The sequence below is a fragment of the Drosophila mojavensis genome, unplaced genomic scaffold (genome assembly GCF_018153725.1).
Source record: "Drosophila mojavensis isolate 15081-1352.22 unplaced genomic scaffold, ASM1815372v1 contig_80, whole genome shotgun sequence".
NCBI lineage: Eukaryota > Metazoa > Arthropoda > Insecta > Diptera > Drosophilidae > Drosophila > Drosophila mojavensis.
In genome coordinates this window covers 15,154,959-15,176,942 of record NW_025318906.1, presented here as the reverse complement: position 1 = coordinate 15,176,942, position 21,984 = coordinate 15,154,959, and the positions used below count along the sequence as shown (strand labels likewise).

The window sequence follows — 21,984 nt, the reverse complement described above, 5'->3', positions numbered from 1 at the left end:
ACAAATATATATGTACGTATGTACACATATGGCGAGTGCGAAAGCGAACGTAATATTTACGACAAAAGCCAACTCATAGACAAGAGCTAATCTGAGTTTGGTGACACTGAAAGAAACTCACTTCTACGCAGCAGAGTGCGAGAAAGAGCAATGAATTTTGAGAGCGTAAAAGATGGAGAGTGAGAGCGTACACATTAATACAGACACACGCACACACACACACTAATGCTCACATACACCTGTGCAAAAGTAACTGCTATCGCAACCAATGCATATAAGTTCATTTGTACTATGTATGCATGCACATATGCATGTGTATTTGGTATTTGCTAAAGACTACGTCTACGTCGGTTTACGCTCACGTTCGCGCTCAGCAAGATGATTGTTGCACAAGTTCAGTAACGAGGAACTCTCTCGCTCTCTCCCTGTCTCTCCCTCTCTCTGTTTAACACACACTCTGCGTTCTGTGACCGCGTCACGTTTGGCTGCGCTCTCGTCTTGCTCTCTTTATTTATGATTCATTAGAAATTTTCGTTTTATTTCATACACACATATGTATGTAAATAGTTTAATCACAGTAGTTAAATCTGTTTAAATTTAATAGTTACTGTTGCGAGCGCACTTTTTCGTTCAATTCTTGCTCGGAGAGCAAAAAGCTTTAACGCAAACACATAAAAGCATCCACAGACACACACAGACACATCTCTCCATCCACATACACTGACACTGGAGCACAAGAACATAGTAAATAAGCCACTCTCAGACAATAAAAAAAAAAATTTTCACTTATGGAAAAGCAAACATTTCGTTGGCTGTTTTATTAGAAATTCGAAGATATTTCAGTTTGTAATGCTCGTTTTTCATTTTTATCGGCGATCTTATCAATCGTACACGGTGTGCAATTGTAGAGAAACACAGTTAGTTGTCTGCATTTATATTACAAGTAGATAAGTATGCGTATAATATATACTCTGCTTTGCTTTAGCTTTAGATTTCTTAAATAAGCACAGTTTGTAACTCTGACGTAAACGCCGTCAGCCAACAGTCAACTACAGTCAACAGGCAGTGACAGCTACAGCGACAGCTCAGCAGCTAACACAGCCAACAGCCACTTTAGCCACAGTAACAGCAGCAACTGGAGTACGAGTACTTCCAGTATCAATACCAGCAACAACACACGCCAAGCAACAGCAGAGTCAGAGACAGAAAAGTCGGCCTCAATACTCATACATGTATATACACTCACGCTCACGCACACACATACAAGTATTGCTTATTAGTGGGGTTCTCTCACTGGTATTAGTGTATTCCGCGAGCACTCACGCAAACACTAATAAAAGAAATACTCAAAATGCACACACACACATGCACAGTTACAAACACACCCACAAACTCACACACCAGTTTTCAATTCCACCATATCTGTCTATTCTTGACAAAGAGCTCGTTTGGTGCGCTGATTTTTATACCCTGTACCATTCGAAGTTATGTATAGGAAATTGGTGCAAGCGGTAAACGGAGTGTCATCTCCATCTCCGACCCAATTTCGGACACTTTAATAGCTACAGACATTTAAAATTAGAATTGACACAAATCGATAATTATTGATTAGCAGCCTGACTTTTAAGCATATAATAAAGAGTTTAAGTCAATATAGAGACTGTTTTCCCGTACCCACGAAAGATAAACATCAAAGTAATTGGTTAGCAACCAGAAAAGTAATAAACATTTACTGAATTTAATATTATAATATGCAGGGTGCAGACGGTTATGCATTTGGCGAGCTGTGCCCGGGGTATCTTATAGTCGTTACTTTAGATAAGAACTCTGGTATATGCATGGTTATATACTTATGTAAGTGTGAGGCTGGTGTAGATGCATGTAAACATGTGTGCGTGTATGAACAAACTGATATCACCTGAGCGTAACGCTGAGAAAAAATGTTAGCTTACCTGACACAGAAACAGTGTCAGAGAAGTCTTTGTGCGAAATGTTGGTACTTTGGCAGAATACTCTACACTCTAAATAAAGGAATTAATTCGAAAATATTTATAAATAGCTTGAAAAGTACAAATCGTTGTAATTATTTATCTATATAGATTTTCTAATTTGATAACTCTTGATAAACTTTTAGAGGCAGACGGTGATAAAGAGATAGATAGAATTATAGAAAAAGTGCTAGAGAGAAGACAGCTAGAGTGAGAGAGAAAAATAGTGCTAGAGAGAAAATGAAAGAAAAAGACAGAGGGAGAGAGAGGACGAAAGAGAAAAATACAGACAATGAAGGAAAAATATATATAATTATAATATATATATAATATTCTTGATAATTAAAATAGTAAACGCAAAATAGGGCACTTTCTATATTTCGATACAATATATAAATCTTTTTGTTTGACAAATAGAATGTAGAACTGATATACCTCTAGAGAATCATTGTTTCCCAGTAGATTTAAAATGCTTGACTTGGGAAAAATGGGAAGGCTAAGGTTGACTAGTCAAGTAAAGATGCATATAGTACATTCGCCTTTCATAGAATGTGCAATGTACGAGTCCTCTAACCTAATATAAATATATAGAATATATATTCTTATGTAGTTAAGATAAACAATTTCCTGCTTACTTAGCAGGATTAACAGGATATATCAGAACATATAACAAGAAAATATTGTATAAACTGTTCTCAACTTAAAACGTATAGAAATAAGTCTTTCCGTAGCGTGTGTATTCCGATAAGAGTTGACTGTCAAATAGAGGTTATTATTATAAAACAGATTGTCAACAATATCATCTCTAGATACATTGCTGATTATCTTTTCAAATCTTATCGCTCATATATGTATATATGTACTAAATTTTCAAGTGAGCCCTATTTTTATTGCGAATGATCCGTATTAACGTATTCCTAATGAATAAAAAAAAAATATTTATATAAATTTGGTTATATATTGCTGGATATGGAGAGCAATCGAGTTTTTCATATTTTTTTCTTTTTAATGGGATTATCTGAAATAAAATAGAAACAATAATCAAAAGAAAATGAGTATAAACACGGTTAATTTAGGGTTAAAAATTTAACTTTTTATATAATGCCCATAACCGATGACAATATCCAAAAATAGTTTGGAATAGGGTATGCGAGGGGCTGATGAGGCATATATTTCCACTGCTAAAGACAAATACAAGACTTAAAAAATAAATATAAAAAAACAACAAAACAAAAACAGATACGCGGGCAGCACAACACAAAATGATAAGTCTTTTTTTATCGAAATAAGTAATGAAACATAAAAACAAATAAATACTCTTTAAGTAGAGTATTGAATACCCTTCCAGACTTTCACAGGAGACAAATGATAATTCACAAACAAAATAAGCATATAAAATAAGAAGATATAACTCAAAACGGTGAAACATTTGAAAGCAGATCTGAGAAAACCTATTTTAGTAACAAATTGTTTTGTTTTTACTATAAATTTCCTATTTTTTAAATATATATGATGTTTTTTTTATTTAGTTAACCCTACGTCAAATCTGAATCAAACAAAAATCAATCCTCACTTTGAAACAACAAATTAACGCTTATCTCTATTACAGTGTTAAACACCTTTCACTAAAAATGGGTCAGTTTGAACATTTTTATTTATTAAAACAAATAATTCTCTCTATTTTTATTACGACTGGGCAAATAATTTCAATTCTATAAATAAATTTGTTATTTAAATGTAACAAGCAAAGTAATAGTAAACAAAGCTTCTAAATTTGTAGTCTATATATAAAAAGAAAAAAGAAAACACAAATAATATATTTACAACGCACAAATAAAATAATATGCGAAAAATAGACCACAAGTAATATTTGTAATAGATGACCTTTTATTTATATAATCTATCAACTATGTTCTATGATCTATGATCTCATATTTACTATCCATGATCTACGATGATGATCAAAGATCTTTTGATCACTAATCTATGCATCTATTATCATTTATCTACGATTTATGATTCATATTCTAATTATCTATATTCTATAATTTAGAATACACTATCTAAAATCTATGATCTATGATCTATGATCGATGATATATAAGATCAATGATCTGTGATCTAGGATCAATACAAAGAAGCACTAAGCTTGGATCATTGCTATATTTTTAGTTTTATAGTACACATTAGATCTTTTTTCTTCTGCAGAATTCATTAAAGCCAATAATAACTGTGAGAGCTATCTACCGCAGTACATTTGCCTAGTCTACAGCAAGAACCGTTTTCAATTCGAAATAAGTTCAGACTAGAAACTTATAACTGGTTAGAGATATACCAAATCGGCGTCTCTTAATGTTGCCAGTTTGTCTGTCCGCTTCAATATCTCATATAAAATAAATTACAAGCGATTAGACATGCCATGAAAAACTTTTACAACAATAATTAACAGATAAAACTATTTTAGTTCAGATCCACGTGCACTGTTATTTACTCTACCCTAGTTTAGAGGTAATATAAAAACACATCCAACTATCTTCATTAAGAATAAAAATAAACAGAATATAATTTAAATAAGGTTTGTAAGCACGACGATCTTATAAATTTTGAGATATTCTCAATGGAAAGTTAATTCTTTGTTAGAGCATTTTACCGCCCCACATGAATTGCTTGTAATATATAAAGAGCACAGCATAACATTTTCGATTCTCTCTCAACTCATTCATTCATACGTGATATATATATATATCCATTCCATACCAACTTTTTGCCTGTTGCAAACATTTGAACAAAATCCATACATTTAATTGCACTGACAATAATCAATTGTCAAAGATTTCAATAATCAAATGATCAAAGAGAAGCTCAATTTTTGGTAAATTAAAAAAAAACATTCTCCATAGTTGTTATAGAAGATTATAAATTTGTTATTGGGCAATATAAAAAGGGATTTTCAAACATATTTGCACGGGCGCAGGGTATACAAATATGTATGCAAATATAATTAATCTATTTTCAAATACTTTCTAAAGCCCCCGCTACACGTTGTTCAGTACATACCCTTGAGGTACGCGCCTTATCAGCAACTATTGATGCGGTATCCTTGTTTTTGGGTCGATCGGGTTTGCTAGTGGCCACGATCGGTAGACCTCCGTTCTCAATCATAGTAACTACGATTTTATTGTTCGGATTGTTGAGTCTGGCAGCTGTCGCTGAAGACGATGTTTTCAATTCTAGCGCCCTCTGTCGCATAGCATTCGACAGACGTTGCTTGCGCTCAAGTCGAGCATCGTCCTTGTCCTTCTGTAGCTTGGCTATTGTAGCAGGTGTATGACTCTTCGATCTCTTCAGAAAGTTTAATAGCTGTTTTTTGACACTGGTAGCACCGCCCAAGCCATTATCATTGCTCTCAGTGCCTGTGATATCGTCCAGCTTGGAGGCACGACGTGATATCTGTTGAGCTTTTGGTACTTCTAGGCGACGGAATACGCCATCGGGCATGCGCACAAAGCAGCCCTCGGACATTTTGTGAAACGAATCTGAGGGTAGCTTGTGAAAATTACCATTGGGCGTACGATAATGGCAATAGTCCGTCTTATGATACCCATCTCCAACAATGTAAAATTCATTGCGATTCTCAGTGCGCGGTGCGGATGCCGTTGCGACATCCTCCACTTTGGCACTGCACTCAATGGGTAACTGAAAGCTCTCTCTGCGCTCTCTCACAAGCAAATCCTCGGAGCCGGCGTTCGATGCTTGTGCTTGTGCTTGAGCTTGAGCTTGGCTCGTTGTTAGCTCGCTTATGGTGACCGGCCGACGTTGTGGATCGGTCATGCTCTTGCGCATAATACTGCCGTTGCGTAGCAAAGAATCGCGTAATATTGAAAGCTCATCTTTTTGTAACGGTGAATAGTGTTTCGATGATGATTTCGACTTGCGTGCCGATGTCCGTCTGCTGGCAAACTGAGCTGAGGCAATGGCGTTCGCACTCGAGTCGTCCTTGTTGTTGTTGTTATTGTGATTGTGGCTGCACGTCAGGCTTTGCCTATGACTCGATGTCTGACCCATGTTGCTGCCTGACTTTTTTGCAATTGCCAAAATTTTAGTCGGATTTTTTTGTTATTTATTTTAGACATTCAAACGCGTCGCGAACTCTCCGGGCACATCACAACGAATTGAATAAATTTAATTTGAACAATCATTTAATTCTCTCCTACATATGTATGTATGTGTGTATGCTGCAATACATGTATATTTGTATTTGTATGTGTGCCAAAAGTCGGTAACAAATTCACAATCCAGCTGATGCTTTGTTATCCATCTTGCAGAGCAGCTTTTTTAAATTATTTTATTTTTAGGTCCAATGAATACTAAAGACAGTTTCAGTCGTCAGCTAATCTGAAGGTCTAACCTTAATTTGCATACACGATTTTAAGCAGATTTTAATTTGCGTCGTCACATTACATGTATTTCCTATGCAGGCTATTTACTTAATTTTGTTTGCAATTTCTGTTAGGGGTCTCTCACATGAGGATGAGCTCTATCAAAAATTACACAGCGTTGTCTTATCTTTTGCCGAGTATCGCATTTCTAGCACACACACGCACTCAGTCACACATACGCATGCATTTTATTTTAAACCTTTTATACATTATAATTTATGAATGTACGTATGGTAAAAAAGCTTTTAAGCTTAAAGAACGAATGTAAGGTCCACACACTCACGCACACACTCATAAATGCATTCCACACACTTATGAAGGTGGAACGCGTTAGTCGCGCTCGCGCACGCCCGAAATACAGAGATAAAATGAGACAACGACAACGAAAACCGAAATAGAAGCAGAGACGATGAAGCCCCACATTTGTGACAACACAAGTTTTAAAAAGCTCGGCACGTTTTTGTTTTTTTTTTTCTTCTCTTCTCTTAGTATTCTACTTTGCCTTTTCACTCTTATTTCGCTCATTTACTTAATCACTCTGATATTGTTGCTGCTGTTGCTATTCTTCTGGTTAGCTCGTTTGTATTGTATTAAAGCTTCACTTGCTGCTTGCGTCTCATTCACACACATGCAAAGTCAAAGTTACGCACACACATATACATTGTCTGTGTACTGTGTGTGTAGGAATTTGTGATGATTTTCTTTATTTTTATCGGTTCTTTTCTTTTTTTTTTGTTTTACTGTTTGTATTGCAGCACACTATATTTCTTTTTGTTTGTATATATATATATATATATATATATTTATATGCGTGTATATACTCATGTGCATATGTAAGCAGCGTATAATTAAATTAACTTATCATTCGCAATTGATTTGGCTTAGTCGGATGCGAGCTGAGAGCTTCTGCTTCTGATTCAGCTGCTGAGACTAGAGTACAATGACAATCAAGCCAAAACAAATACGTATTTAACACAAATTACTCAACAATGTACATATTTATATATGTATGTATATGCATATAGATGAGTAAAACACATACACATGTAGAGGCATACATTTCTACATACATATGTATGTAATTAATTATTTAAAATTTTCATTCGGCAATTATAAATTGTGAGCCTAATAAATATATGACTCTTATCAGCACGTTCTTGCACTTGAATTAATCCAAATCTAATTGTTGAAGAATTCACACTTTTTACTTTTTGTTTTTCTTATTAGAATTTAAGCAGCGCTTAGTGAAAGCAGCAATGACACTGAAGTAAAAATAATCGAATAAATGTGCATTGCTAACAACTATTGTTTGTCGATAACAACAGTACCGTTGGCGAGCAATGAACAATAACAGCGACAACGGCGACAACGGCGAACGCGACGGTGACCACACGAATGAAGTGGAACTTAATACTAAAACAAGCTTTCGACCATTGGCTGGGTCGAGCGGCATTGTATATTGGATAAGTTCTAGCGCGCGCTTCGCTCAGGCAATTTTTTTTTTCTTGTTTAATTTTTCAGCTCGTACTGAACACTGTGGAACGGGCATAGTTTAATCTTGAAAGCAACAGAGCTAAGAATGACACACCCAATAATATAGTTTGATTCGTACATAAAGTGTGATGTACATATGTATATGAATATACATTTATGCATGTATGTATTTACATACATGATCTTTGGCGTCACTCAAAACTGAGTATGATTCAAAACAAAAACAAAAATACTAACATATACATTCATATGTGCGTATATATACGCACATACACATGCATACGGATGTATGCAGACACTGCATATACGCATTTATGTATGTATGTGGTTATTCATGTGACGTACCTCACGCAAACAATCGAAGATATACAGACACATTCACGCTCAAGAAATACGTAAAGCTTTTTCGGCGAGAGAGAGTCGGCGTGAGAAAGAGAGCGAGAGAGCTTTGACTATCAAAAGCAAAATTAACTGACGTGCAGAGGCAAAGCAGTTTTCAACTAAGTATGTAGCAAAAGATCCGAGCTGAAGGCTTTTATGATCCATCAATCAGCAAGAAACGAGTGAGAATGGAGAAAAGTAACGATAATTTTAAATTGGTGTTCTTTTTGATTCTGCCATTCACACTCATTTTCAGCCGATTACACTTGCACTTGTATTTTTATATGATAGTTACTCGCGCCCGCCCACACACATCAAGAGACTATTTGAGAAATTACAAGTATATAAACATTGTGGCACTATAATATACGACTGGTTGATGCCCATTAAAAAGAAGGCAAATAGTAGCTATTAATATATACAAAAATATTATCTTATGCAAGTTTCATTCATAACAACTACTAAATGCTAATTGTGCGAATTGATCTAAAATGTTTTCAAGAAAACCTATGATGAAAATATACATATGTACAAACATACGTACATCATTTTTATTTTTCTGAATATTCCATTTCATATTTCATATCAAAGTCAATCTGTCTTATATCCAATGCATTTCCCATTCCTACAGCTCTGATTATATGGATATGTCACTGGGAGATACTTAAGATAAATATTATATGTTCTTATATAACTTTGTCAGATTACACATCATGTACATATATACATATATTATCTGTAAATAGCCACGTCTATAGCAGGCGTGTTGTTGGAAATTGTTTTAAAATGCTACTCTCATATTAAAACAAATCACTGAAATTTGAAGTGGGTGTCCGATTGGGTCTTTCCAATCAAACTTTATAACTAGTGTCAGATTGACGTACAAAAAGCATTGAAGCTTTCTCATATATTCGCATATTGATTTATTTATATTCATTCGCAAACTGTATCTCATTAATCTAATCTTAAGTGCACGAGAAATTCGCCGAGAGTTTCAGACTATTTAAATGCCGTTAGCAGGGCTCCAAAACATCATTTCACCCACTTTAAGTCATGTTGACTTCTATATAAATATCTAATATTATAAATTGTATATTTATAAGTAAATCTTCATTCTCTTCAGATTCGATCAACATACATATATAGAAAAAAAAATCCCTCAGCCACCGATTAAAAAGTTGTTTTTTTTTTTAATTATTGCAATTAATTTGGAACATTTTGATGTGAAACAAGTTTTCAGTAATGGCAACACAATGATCATGTTTATACAATAGTTACAATAGAAAGAATACAGATTATGAATATATTTATATAGATATATGGATATATTTGGACAATCAGTAATAAAGGACATGGGACAATAAGCGATTCTATAATCTATATAGTATATATATATGTATATGTATGTTTGAGGTATGATCTTAACTTAACCGGGGGACGTAGTTACAGTGCCAGCATTGAGACATGGAGATATACATTGATTGAAGTTTGATTAGATTTGCGACTCACCTTAGCTGATGATGTTCGCTGTTTGATGGCAGATGCATGGGCCGAGTGTGTGCTGAGAACGTTCTTGTTGACGGAACTGGCGCCGACACCACCCACACCGCCCCCAACGCCGCCGACACCACCGCCCGGTGGATGATGATGATGGTGATTGATCGCTGATGATGATGGTGGTGGTGGACCACTGTTGACTGTGCTGGCATTATTGCTCGATAGTCGTCCACCGTCTGTGGCCATATTGTTGGCGACATGATGATGATGCTGATGGCTGTGCTGGTGGTGCGACGCGTGGTTTGTGTTTGCTGTCGTTGGTGGTGCGGCATTTGTTACTGTTGCTGCTGCTGCTGCCACAGGTGTGCTTGTGGTTGTATTATTGCTACTGCTGGCTGAATTCGAGGACGAGATTGGCAACATTGTCGTATTTCCAGCTGTTGTTGCTGACGCCGCCGCCGCCGCCGCCGCTGTGGTTGCTGCTGCTGTTGTTGTTGTTGTTGATGTTGCTGTTGCGGCTGGTGTTGCTGGTGTTGGTGGTTGTGGCAGTGAGACAATGTTGGCATTGGCTGAGTCATGCTGCTGCTGCTGCTGCTGATCCTTTACAGAATGCGCCGAGCTACTGATTGTGTTTGTTGTATACGTTGTTGTGCTAGCAGCGGCTGTCGTTGTGGCATTTGATGCCGTCGACGTCGACGTTGGCGTTGCAGCCGTCGCAGTCGCCGTCCCATTTGAGACATTCTCTGCGGGCAGGGCTTCAGGAACTGGTTGCAAAGTTGTTCGCATTGCTGTAGACATATTTTCTAGCCAAATCTCTTCTCTATATTTATCTCTCTCTCTCTCTCTCTCTCTCGGTCCCTCTCTCTATTTCTCTCTATTACTATTTGACGCAATATTCTGCAATAGAACAGAGGCCAACTAATCTCTATTCCTCCAGTGGATCGCTTCCAACTCCTGCGCCTCCTGTCAAAGTACTTGCCGTTCTTGTTTCCTTAATATATTAAATTTTAATTTACTTCCTAATAACTCCGCAGCCGCTTTTCATCTGAAATGGACAAGAAAGGAAATTAGTTTTATTTTTTTATTCAGTTATTAAATTAATTTAAAAATAATATTATTATTATATAATATGCTAATATTTAAGCACAAACAATACAACACCTTTACAAAATTTTAATAGTTAAGAAATTTTATAAATTTTATATATTTAAGGACATTCTCAACAATCCGTAGAAAAGGCGAAAGAATTTTGTTCTTCGAAATGTAAGCCAAAGTTTGCTTGCTATAAAACAACTATGTGTTCATTAATTTATAGCAGAAATTCAAAAATAAATAGTAGAAAAGTTATCGAAAAGCTTCCCATTATTAACAAAAACAAAAGATAAAAAAAACTATATTCCTTTTCTGTCTTTTCTCTTATACAAAACCTTAATTTATTTTATTCGAAATATAAAAGTTTTATATATTTCTTCCAATAGAATGCCACAGGGCAACCAGAGAATTCATTATATCCCAGACATGCTTGGCTTATCTTTGCAATATATGGAAAATACAAATATTTTCGTTTGCTTTATGAAAAATAAAAATATTTATAATCAAAATGTTCTTATCAATACAAAAACAAATTCAAATTAGGTCAAGCTTTGTGTTTTCCCAAAAATCAGAGGGCGTGAATACAAGGTACAAAATATTTAAAAAAAATAATAAATCTTTTAATATTTTTATAGCAAAGTTTCCATCAAGTTCATGGGATACAATATTAACGCTCAGCGGCCTTTTAACCCTACGGTCTACTAGGTCACGCCGAATTTTGTCCTGACAGATGACAATTTATGTTCAATCAACAAGAGACGGAAATCAAATGTCGTGGTATTAGGTTATTTAGTAAGGAGCGGCGCAGGTGCACATGTCCGAAAACAGAAATTTAACAAATTAAGCTAAAAATACATTGGAAGCTATAAAACTGTTAGACATATTGATTTTTGTACGCTTAACGCACATCTTAGTTGAATAAATCATGAAGGTTTATAAGGTTAATTATAGATATATATAATATTTATTTATAAGTATTCAAAACATTCTGGCAAACTATGAGGAATTGTAAAATCAATTCTTTACAAAAATGAAAATCAAAATAATACAAAATATTAACATAAATATGTTCCAAAACATAAACAAATTATTTGCTTTAACTATGTAAATTCGTATTATTTTAATAAACATAAAAATATATAGTTTTGGGTTTATGGAACTTGCTTAAGTAAAAAACAATATGGATATAACAAGGCTCAAAATTGTACAAGATAGTATTAACAAAATTTGACTAAAAAATATCTATTATAATTCTGTATGCAAACAAAGCAATTTTATGTGATAGTTCAAAAAATCACTGTTTGACGTATGTCAAGACCTATCTATAGGTTATTTACATTATACATTAATAGTTGTTAATGTATTCGTATCAATATCATATAAACAAATTTCTATTGATTTTAGTGGGTATATAGTAGGGACTTAGAAAATCAATAACACTCTCGATTTCAGCTTTCAGCTGGACTTGCTGCAACCTGCACAGCTCCTGCCTGACACCTAAACTAAGATTACTGCGCGACAGAATATCAACAATCTTCTTATTGTCGTGCTGAGTGAGAGGAACCGAGCGATTGGAAATGCTATCGATTTCGGATGGATGCAGGCCAATCCAACGGAGCGTTGGTGTGGCCAAACTCTTGGCCGAGAAATTCATGGCCTGCGAGCCGAGCTGGTAAACGAGCATTATTTCAATGCCAAACGGATCAGCATCCACTAGAATATATGCCGGTAAATTGCATTCGACGGTCAGTCGGTATACAATACGGCGTGTAGTGCAATCCGGATACCCCTTGCCCGTTAACAATATGAAACGTAAGCCAAACGTGCTCAAGGCATTACAAGCCAGCAAGCTCTCAAAAACTGACTCTTTTTCAACGATCAAAACCATTTCGGCATTTGTCACGATTCGTTCCACATTTTCGAAATCCGTTGGCAATGTTATAGCTCCGCAATATACATTGCAATCCAATACATCGCCGTTGTTCATGAGCAGCTTTATGTCTCCTACAATTAAGAGAAATGCCTATTAGTTACATTTTTCGACAAAATACAAAATAGAAGATATCAATATTTTACAATACTTCACACCTGTAATTAGTCCCTTCGACGCTGACAAAATGCCCAGATTAACAGGTGCCGTGTTTAGCATACGGCAAACATCCATTTTAGCGGCATCAATGTAGGACTGGGACCGAACCACCTGAGTGTTCCGATAATACAGACCCCGTATCGTGCAACTACCTCCGGTCAAATGCAATTGATGAATCTCCGCAAGGAGATAGACAATCAGGCAAAAGCGATGACGACTACGTTTGACACTGTATACGACCTTACGACATTTGCCAACTATATCGTAATTGTCTGTCGTATACCAATCACGACAGTTATTTGGTATTTCTAACGTTACTTTCTTACAGGACATCAAGCTCGTTATCAAATCCAATACAATCTGCTCTACAGTAAGCAATATATCACTATTATCTGAAGACATCTTCTGGTATAGAAGTTATAGCATAGGAAGAGGATAATGAAAATATTAATGGACCAAGATTGGGGGCGAAAAATTCAATGACAATTTAAATGGATCTTTGACGACTAACGGTTAAATGAGTTTTTGTTTAATTAACAATTAAATGAGCAATCAACAACAGTCATCAATGTGAGTACTTTTATCTCATTAAACAATTTACAGCAGCAACAGCTGAAGACTTTGTTGACAAACTTTGAAAAACTTATAAGCAATTCAATTTAGTGATTTTAATTTGTATAAAATTGTTGACACGAGTATTTCATCTGTTATGTTTATTAATTTATATATATTATATATCTGTTGATACAATAATTTGTATTTGTTATATTTCGTAATTTATCATTATAATTTTCTTTTATCTCTGAGTTTTTTTTTTATATAATTATTATACATTTGTTTGTTATAATTATTAGTGTATTACTATATATCTGTTGATACGAGTTTTTCATTTGCTATATTTCGTATGTTGTTAATTATCAATCATTGTATGAAACTGTTTCGTTTAGCACCTAAGTGCGTGCTATAATATTTAAAATGTGTTTCTTTTTTATTCAAAATAAACATAACTCAAACAAAGAGTCTGAAAATTAGTTGAAGCAGTAGATAAATTCACACACATACATACAAATATGTATGTACATATAAAGATATATACAAAATATATTTGCGTCACACACCCTTTTATTATTTGGCTATTTTTCCTGCAACTAAACTAAATATATATATCATATTATATATACATACGGAATAAGAATGTTATATATATACTTATATAAATATATATAGGCAATGTATATATATAAACATGTATAGTATTTTGTATTGAAATTGACTTAGGTCTGGGCAATTCTTTCGCCTATTTTTTCCGTATATGAAAACTATTAAATTTTAATACAAATACTTCCGAAAAGGGAATAATTTATGTACATTTCAGTTAACACAGACACACACATTCGCACACGCACACAGTTACATTAAAACCGATGTACACACATTACTTTTGTCAATTTCTTTATTCAGGCTTTTTCATCATTTTTTTTTTCTTTATATGCCCAGAAAATTGTACTCGTTATTACAAAGCACGCAGAGTTTATTTTCTTGTGCCACGGGGGCTGACAGGGCGTGGGGCTAAAGCGAAGGTAGACGACAGCGACAGCGGCGCAGCGGCAGCGAATGGAAGAGAAAAACTAGCGAAACACAGCGCAAACAACGAAATGGCAGCCCCCTAAAATATTGATTTGCTGCTCTTCTTCTTGCTCTTGCTCTGTGGTTCGCCCATAGCGCTTAGCCCAATATACGAGAGAATTCACCATGTTACTTACCAATAAAAATAATTCCTGAATAAACAATATTAGGTCATAGATTTGCAATATATTGGCATGAGAGTTTTGAAAGTTAGACGCGTTCCATTGCCATATGCCTTATTTCATTCATATAACACACATTATTACTTAATTTTTTTTTCTTTTTCTTTCGAATTTTCAAACGCAAAGTGGTAGTGGAAAAGAAAGACCGACTTTTACCGAGCAGCCAGTCGACGACACTACACAACGAAATGCAAATGCATACATACATACATATGTATGTATCTTTCTCACTCGCTCACTCTCACAGCAGCAATATATGTATTTCTCAATAAGATTTTTTCTTTTCGTTTCTTTTTTTGATAAAAACCGTTTTTCAAGTTATGGAACTAAATTATCGCGTTTTTTACAATCTAATTTGGCTCACAATGACTTTTTCGTCTAAATATACTGTTTGTATTTAAAAAGCTACATTGTCGTAAAATCAATTCAGCGATAGAAGACAATCTAAGTAACTTGATATAGCGCTATATGAGTTAAGTCAGTTATAGTTTTATTATCGAACGTTGCAACAATTGAATAAGTTATATATTTGTTGCACTTAGCAGATTACAGTTATAATCTTTTCAACCACATACACTATGGCAAAGCAGCAGCATACGTCGTCCAAAAAAATCACATTAAAATCAGGCAGCCATATTGTAGAGTTGCTAATAGTCGATCGATACATCGGTATTTTAATAACAAACTTAATCGATTAACTACAATTAAAATAATTATACCAATAAACAACAACAAAGCTACAGGCAATTATCGATACAACCTTTTTAGTCGGTACAAATTGTTATTGGTGTTGCTATATCGTTATCATTTCTTAACTACCAATGTATTATCGCTGTCGTATAACAATTATTTAAACGATTAACAGCCAGTGTCCGCACTCGTTAGAAATTTATATTCAATAAATGAATTGCTCAGATTAAATATTTGTTATTATAAAGCAAATAGTTAAAATATTAATTAAACTTAACCAAAAAAAAAAAAAAATCATCTTTACTCACATAGCTAAATGTTAATATCGAATTAATATAATGCGAATAGCACTGATATTTTTTGCTATCAAATAGTGCCGATTCTCGAACAAATTTTCCATATGTACAAATGACTATGACTCTAGTTCTTTTCCATATTCAATTTAAGACATGTTAACATTATATATTTATAATACATCATTTATTTGGGGAATACCTCTATTAATGTTTCCGCGACTATCGACTACAAATCGATAGCACGTATCGCTGGCGTAGGCTGACACTGAACTGTAACACGCCTTTTTCCTTTCTTTCCTACATACCATAATGGCGGTAGGTATTCTGAAATTCTTGTCAAGTGTAAATTATTAAACATCTACATTAATCGTGCAATATTATTGTAAACTATGAATGTAGACTTGAAGTTATTCGATTCGATGTGTTGATTGCAATATTATTTTGCGTTTAAACCATATATTGATAAATCAAAATAAACCTCTTTCAGGCTGTTGCTAAGAAGGAACCTAAAATCAAGCGCGATCCCGCGAAAAATCCTATGCGCGATCTGCACATCAGGAAGCTGTGCCTCAACATCTGCGTAGGTGAATCCGGTGATAGGCTTACCCGTGCCGCCAAGGTAAGAATCCTAAAAATACAACAGTAAATATGCCGAACAAACAAACCTAAATGTCTCAAAATTTCATTGTTAGGTTTTGGAGCAGCTGACGGGACAACAGCCAGTGTTCTCGAAGGCCCGCTACACAGTGCGCTCTTTCGGTATTCGTCGTAATGAAAAGATCGCAGTGCATTGCACAGTGCGCGGCGCTAAGGCCGAGGAAATCTTGGAGCGTGGCCTGAAAGTGCGCGAGTACGAGTTGAGACGCGATAACTTCTCGGCCACTGGCAACTTTGGCTTTGGTATTCAAGAACATATTGATTTGGGCATCAAGTACGATCCCTCAATCGGTATCTATGGCTTGGACTTCTACGTTGTGTTGGGACGTCCAGGTAAGAATTACATGCCAATCAGAATCCAAGTGGATGCTGCACATAATTAGGTGTCCATTTCCAATACGAAATTGATGCTCAGTAACTGTGCGCATATTAATGAAAGTGTGCTTAAATGGATTTGTTTTAATACAAACTCAAACGGTACAATTGCAACAAAAATAATTACTCCGCGCAACTATTGTGAATGGTCTTGTTAATTATTTTATTTTTATATTTTTTAGGTTACAACGTGGCTCACAGAAAGCGCAAAGCTGGCACCGTCGGTTTCCAACATCGTCTGACAAAAGAGGATGCCATGAAGTGGTTCCAACAGAAGTATGATGGTATCATCCTGAATAGCAAGAAATAAACACATTTCGCGACTATGTTTTAAGATGAAGATGAATTCTGTAATAAACCCGTCATCGGAGAAATTTCTTAACTTTAAAGTCTTTGCCTGCGCGAGACAATATTTTATTTCTAATTGGTTTGAACTTGGTTATGATAGATGTAAGAGGAGGCAATTGGACAAGTTGGATTAGACATGTGAAAGGTAGACTTATGTCTATTATGAGGAACCAGTATATTGAGTATTTCTAAATATCCTTGCTTTTCGTAAATCTCTTGGTACTCCAATAACATTTTTTAGTTTCTATGGATATATCGGATATAGAAAACGTTTAGTATAAAAATTCTTATGGTTTTAATCGGATTCAGAAATCTTTTAACTGAAACGTGGCTCAAAGTTGAGGTAGGTTGGCTGGTAAGTTTTACTATTTTATGCTATTGGATTACTACATTATAAAGCTGGTATAGAATTTATCCAAAATTAACCTTTTTCTTCGACTTTCAATATATTGGCAGAACAGATTCTTATCGTATTAAAAGTTTACTATATCTTTGAATGCATAAACAAAATCTTATCATTAACGGACTCTAATATCTAAAGCTGTTCAAAAATGTCTACTAATTTCAATAATATTTAGAACTGGGTTAATGTTATCTCTATTAGACATTAGTATTCAGTATTTAAAGATATTTTCAGTTACATAACGTCCATATCTCTTTGGCTTACCAAACGAAGTTATTTTTATTGCATTTCATCAGATTTCAAAGTTAATGACACAAAATTTCTGATAGTTATTATTTATATACACATATAAACGTTCATTCATATACTACACTACTTATTAACTAGAGTCCTAAAGTACAACTACATTATTAGGCAGAAAAAAAAAAAAGAAATTCGAAATGAAGCAATACGAGATTACTTAATGTCTTTGGAGACCATCTTCATTTTACTACCCTTTCTGTTGCTTAATAATGCGAAACGGATTTGTTGAACCAGCCATTGTATGCCCTCGTCTAGACCTTCCCCGGAAATGGCGTTGCTGGAGCAGATGTGCCAAGGTTTGTCCTTGATGTTTTCCAAACCCAAAGCTTATAGAGATTACAATCCAGGAGTATATAAATCATTATTAATTTATATTTATATAACTTTAGTTACCTGCTGCAATTTTTACATTAGATAGTGAATCCTCTAGATCCGATTTGTTTCCATAGAATAGTATGGGTAATATTCGATTACGCAGATCGGGATGCTGCAGTACCAGATCCAATTCATCTTTGACAACCACTAAAAAGGAATATAATTTAAAATTATATATCTATATATTTTTATTGTTGAAGACATACCGAATCTCATTCTATCGCTTGAATCGATTACGTAGATAATTCCCTGACAATTTTTAAACTGGTGCTCCCATAAATTTCTATAACGTGTAGCTCCAGACATATCAATAGCCTTTATGCAAACGCCCATGTCTGCAAAATGAGAATTATTAAATGATGATATATTTTGTATAACGAAACTTACTGTAAAATTGCTCAATGAGAAACCCCACTGTTGGCACCATGATAGCAGACTGTTCGTTTGACTTCTTGAAATGGTTAATTATCGTCGATTTGCCACTGTTATTTAGGCCCAGGACAAGGATCGTCATTTTGTCCTTTTTGACTTTGATCAAGCCCGTCAAATTGTGCAGCATGCCCATATTGCGACTCTATGTAAACTTAAAGAACTCAAAAATGAAAATAAAAAATAGTTTTACTATGTTTGGCCCTGTCGATGTGTCAGTTGGTAACTATGGAAACGTTCGCTAGACATCGATTTATTGTGGCGCGCTTTGTCCTTCAAAAGTGATGAAGGCCGCTGTTAAAAGTAACTGTAAGTTCACTGTTAAATCACTGTCAGTCGTTCCAAGAGCAGCTCCGTCGTATAGAGTATTTATAAATAGATGTGCGTGTGACGTCATAGCTTTGCTACACTTTCCGCCCTCAGCAACTCCGTCAAATTTAAGTTCAAGCACTAAGGTGTGAAAGATATTTCACAGCACTGCTCAATAACAGTGCCGTTACTTTGACTGTCTACGAAAAAACGAACTTGTAGCGTCATAAAGCCGGTGTTCACTACGTTAGCAACTTAGAAATACGCTGGTTTGGTTAGAATTCTTATAAGAATAACAAAAATTAAAAACATGCTGTTTAATTGAATCTATTGTTAAGGCTAAATTCGTCTATATTTTATACACATTTTCTTTTCACTATGGGTATATTTATCTATATATGTTTAAATATTATGGCTGCAATAAAGATTAATGCGCGCGTGTCCTTTTATTTTCGATAAGGTGACGTCCCGCTGTAAAAGCAACGTGCATGACCTTGTATTTGCCTTTCGTATTGATAGCGCCTTCAATCAAGGTTAATAGTAGCGTTTCATTAGCTCATTTACACAACAGGTTGTAAAATGTCGTTTAGATACTCGTAAACATTTGTAACTTTAATGCTTTTGGGATGAATTGGTTTCCAGTATTTCTACCAGATGCAACCTTACTTACATTCGCCTCGGTATCAATTGCATCTATTTAAGAATTAACAGTAACATAAATAAAACTACATTTGTATATACAATTACAGCAAACCATATTACATTTTTATTCATTTTGAAAATTTGTTATTTAACATTATTAAGTTAACCAATAACTTAGCAATCTAGAAAATTAGCTGCCATTAAAAGTTCTAAGGCAATTTCTGGTGCAATCGGAAATTCTGGTATTTCGGTTGAACTATTGGTGTATCGAACTTTATATGTGAAGTACATGCACACCTTCTGTAAGACATGCGATCTGCAAAAGAAATGAAAAGGTATTTATTAAATATCAATCAATTTTGTAATATTTTATTAAAGACTAGCACAAGCTAGAAATCAAATTATATGCAAGCAATAAGCCTTCCTTGCAATATTAATGTTGAAAATATAACTAACCGAGTATTAACGTTCTTAATATTTATTTAAATTATTCTTATTAGCAAAGAGCAGTTAATCGACTATGTTAGATCTGCAAAGCTGATATATTCTTTATAAATACCGCGAATATCAATCTGACTTAACAATGAACTAATAAGACTAATCTAGCAAATTCTCTGAATTTTTCAAGCTATTATCTATGATTCTCTCTTTCAGTTCCATAGACAGGGAAGAGTATAAAGATGCTAAAAATATCATAAGCTTCTACACTCTCTTCTCTCTCTGTGGAACGGAAATCATATAAAATAATAGTTGACATAAACTTAAAAAAATAAATAAATATTTATGACGATCAACAATAATATAATATAGGGAAAATATCGAGCAATTAAAAATTCTTAGAATATTAAATAAAAAGTTCTATTTGTAGCTCTTAATTGAAAAAAATTAACTTAGCTTCATATATTATATTTAATAAACACTTTTCTAAATCATTGTATTTGTCAATTTCTAATGTGCATGTGATGTATATTAATTCTATTTATGTCTGGTATATATACATATACTAATTCTATATATAAAGTGATAATACTACTAATTGTATTACTAAAGAAGCATTATTTTTCTAGCCGCACGAATATTACAAAAATTTAACCCTTCAATGAGCTAAATACACACACACACATGTATTACACACATACATACATATGTTTATTTGTATGCAATTTAACCCGTACGTACGTATGTGTTCATGGGTCAAATATATGTATGCTCGTTGGTGTGTGCATGTATGTATGTACATGGAAAAATATTGGCACTCCCTTGACCGGTCATTAGCACACATTTGATTTAAAGGAAAGTACTAAGCGCACTTCGTTGGCATCGCAAAATGGGACTTACGGAATCTCCCGAAAGTGCACTTCGTTAGCCTCGTTTTCCGCGAATTGTCCTGGGCCAGATAACATTGCCTTAATTGTGCCAGAGGTGAGAGCATGTTCCCGTTTTACAATAAATTCGTGTCCATCTGACGAAATCAGTTTGACGTACATGGCGTCTGGCCCCTCGCAACCGCCATAGACTTTATCGCCGCGCTGCTCGTCCATTGCTATCATCTAAAAAATTTACTTACTATACTTTTTTTTCGCAATATAAACTATTTTATTTATTTTCTGTCTTACTTGCCAAAACTCAGTCTCTGACAACACTCAAAATCGTACATATACAATTCAGTGCTGTATAATGGCTAAAATACTTAATTTCAAATTTCTTCATACCATCATGCAAAACTGGAAGTACTAAGGTTAGTAATGTATATTGATTTTACTTCTTTATATGAATGTTATTTATTTATTTATTTTTTTGTGTAAATTAATTATTTACTTCAGTCAGAAGTATAAAAAGCATGAATGTTTGTATCAATTACGGAATTGAATGTATTTTCGATAGTTTTATTCGATACATTTTTATTTAGCAATCGTTTATGTGTGGCCCATCCCTATAAAATACCGACAAGCAGCTGTTTGGGTGGGGAAAATGCCGCTAATAGTAACATCATGCCGTCTTAAACAATTTTTTCTACATGATGAATTATAATTATTTTCTAAAGAAACATCTTTAACTAAATAGTATAGTAGTTGAAATAGTAGCTATTCTACGTATCACAGCATAATATACTGCACAATGGATTTTACCTTTTAAATGCCCTCTGTCATGCGCAAACCAATGCTAATTTCAAATTATCGATGTTTCTTCTCATTGCTCCTACTTTCTGTAATGTTAGTATATTAGATAAGCCCACAAATAGTTAATCTGTTTCCTTCTATTATAAAATATAGTTCGAGCTACAGAGCATTTAATAAACTTCTTGATGGCTGTGAGTGCAGCTGACTAAATAGATAAACGTGTTGCCGATAAGTTTTCACGCTGTATAA

The 21,984-nt window shown here is 34.4% G+C and overlaps 5 protein-coding genes across 11 annotated transcripts in view; 1 reads left to right on the top strand and 4 right to left on the bottom strand.

The window, feature by feature from the left end:
• LOC6580033 (serine/threonine-protein kinase MARK2) overlaps positions 1-15,398 on the bottom strand; it is a 33,652-nt gene extending 18,254 nt beyond the window's left edge. For 4 of the 6 annotated variants that reach the window (XM_032730234.2, XM_032730236.2, XM_032730235.2 and 1 more), the window contains exons 1-2: positions 14,744-15,398; positions 9,812-10,844 (exon numbers count right to left, since the gene is read on the bottom strand). In XM_032730234.2, the coding sequence (XP_032586125.1) occupies positions 9,812-10,597 (786 nt within the window). In that variant the 5' untranslated portion in view covers positions 10,598-10,844; positions 14,744-15,398. Of the gene's footprint in view, positions 1-5,045; positions 6,220-9,811; positions 10,845-14,743 lie in introns of those variants that run through there. The other 2 variants (XM_015164052.3, XM_015164064.3) reach the window with 2 other exon arrangements.
• On the bottom strand, positions 12,027-13,751 carry LOC6580030 (meiotic recombination protein W68). Its single transcript, XM_002005866.4, has 2 exons — positions 12,980-13,751; positions 12,027-12,895 (listed from the first exon to the last, which is right to left on the bottom strand). Exons 1-2 carry the CDS (start codon positions 13,380-13,382, stop codon positions 12,267-12,269), a joined length of 1,032 nt encoding a protein of 343 aa, XP_002005902.2. The 5' UTR covers positions 13,383-13,751; the 3' UTR covers positions 12,027-12,266.
• Positions 15,399-15,992: 594 nt separating the features above from the next.
• Positions 15,993-17,188, top strand: LOC6580028 (60S ribosomal protein L11). The gene is made up of 4 exons (XM_002005865.4): positions 15,993-16,089; positions 16,262-16,393; positions 16,467-16,764; positions 16,989-17,188. The coding sequence occupies exons 1-4, from the start codon at positions 16,084-16,086 to the stop codon at positions 17,114-17,116; spliced, it is 564 nt and encodes a 187-aa protein (XP_002005901.1). The 5' UTR covers positions 15,993-16,083; the 3' UTR covers positions 17,117-17,188.
• Positions 17,189-17,791: 603 nt separating this feature from the next.
• On the bottom strand, positions 17,792-19,389 carry LOC6580027 (ADP-ribosylation factor-like protein 6). Its single transcript, XM_002005864.4, has 4 exons — positions 18,623-19,389; positions 18,442-18,570; positions 18,254-18,382; positions 17,792-18,186 (listed from the first exon to the last, which is right to left on the bottom strand). The coding sequence occupies exons 1-4, from the start codon at positions 18,798-18,800 to the stop codon at positions 18,014-18,016; spliced, it is 609 nt and encodes a 202-aa protein (XP_002005900.1). The 5' UTR covers positions 18,801-19,389; the 3' UTR covers positions 17,792-18,013.
• A 322-nt stretch (positions 19,390-19,711) lies between these two features.
• Positions 19,712-21,339, bottom strand: LOC6580026 (elongin-C). 2 transcript variants are annotated; one of them, XM_002005863.4, is made up of 3 exons: positions 21,232-21,339; positions 20,954-21,165; positions 19,712-19,931 (listed from the first exon to the last, which is right to left on the bottom strand). In XM_002005863.4, exons 2-3 carry the CDS (start codon positions 21,163-21,165, stop codon positions 19,790-19,792), a joined length of 354 nt encoding a protein of 117 aa, XP_002005899.1. In that variant the 5' UTR covers positions 21,232-21,339; the 3' UTR covers positions 19,712-19,789. The 2 variants fall into 2 exon arrangements, with proteins under 2 accessions (XP_002005899.1, XP_015019533.1); XM_015164047.3 differs by having other exon boundaries at positions 20,954-21,181; positions 21,232-21,331.
• Positions 21,340-21,984: the final 645 nt, after the last annotated feature.

Coding starts and splice junctions, on each gene's coding strand:
- LOC6580026 (XM_002005863.4), bottom strand. CDS start 21,165: ATGATAGCAATGGACGAGCAGCGCGGCGATAAAGTCTATGGCGGTTGC. Junction 19,932..20,953: donor GTGCACTTTCGGGAGATTCC/GTAAGTCCCATT, acceptor TTTCTTTTGCAG/ATCGCATGTCTTACAGAAGG.
- LOC6580028 (XM_002005865.4), top strand. Junction 16,394..16,466: donor GGCTTACCCGTGCCGCCAAG/GTAAGAATCCTA, acceptor TTTCATTGTTAG/GTTTTGGAGCAGCTGACGGG. Junction 16,765..16,988: donor CGTTGTGTTGGGACGTCCAG/GTAAGAATTACA, acceptor TATATTTTTTAG/GTTACAACGTGGCTCACAGA.
- LOC6580030 (XM_002005866.4), bottom strand. CDS start 13,382: ATGTCTTCAGATAATAGTGATATATTGCTTACTGTAGAGCAGATTGTA. Junction 12,896..12,979: donor GTCGAAGGGACTAATTACAG/GTGTGAAGTATT, acceptor TCTTAATTGTAG/GAGACATAAAGCTGCTCATG.
- LOC6580027 (XM_002005864.4), bottom strand. CDS start 18,800: ATGGGCATGCTGCACAATTTGACGGGCTTGATCAAAGTCAAAAAGGAC. Junction 18,571..18,622: donor TCTCATTGAGCAATTTTACA/GTAAGTTTCGTT, acceptor CTCATTTTGCAG/ACATGGGCGTTTGCATAAAG. Junction 18,187..18,253: donor TAATGTAAAAATTGCAGCAG/GTAACTAAAGTT, acceptor AATCTCTATAAG/CTTTGGGTTTGGAAAACATC.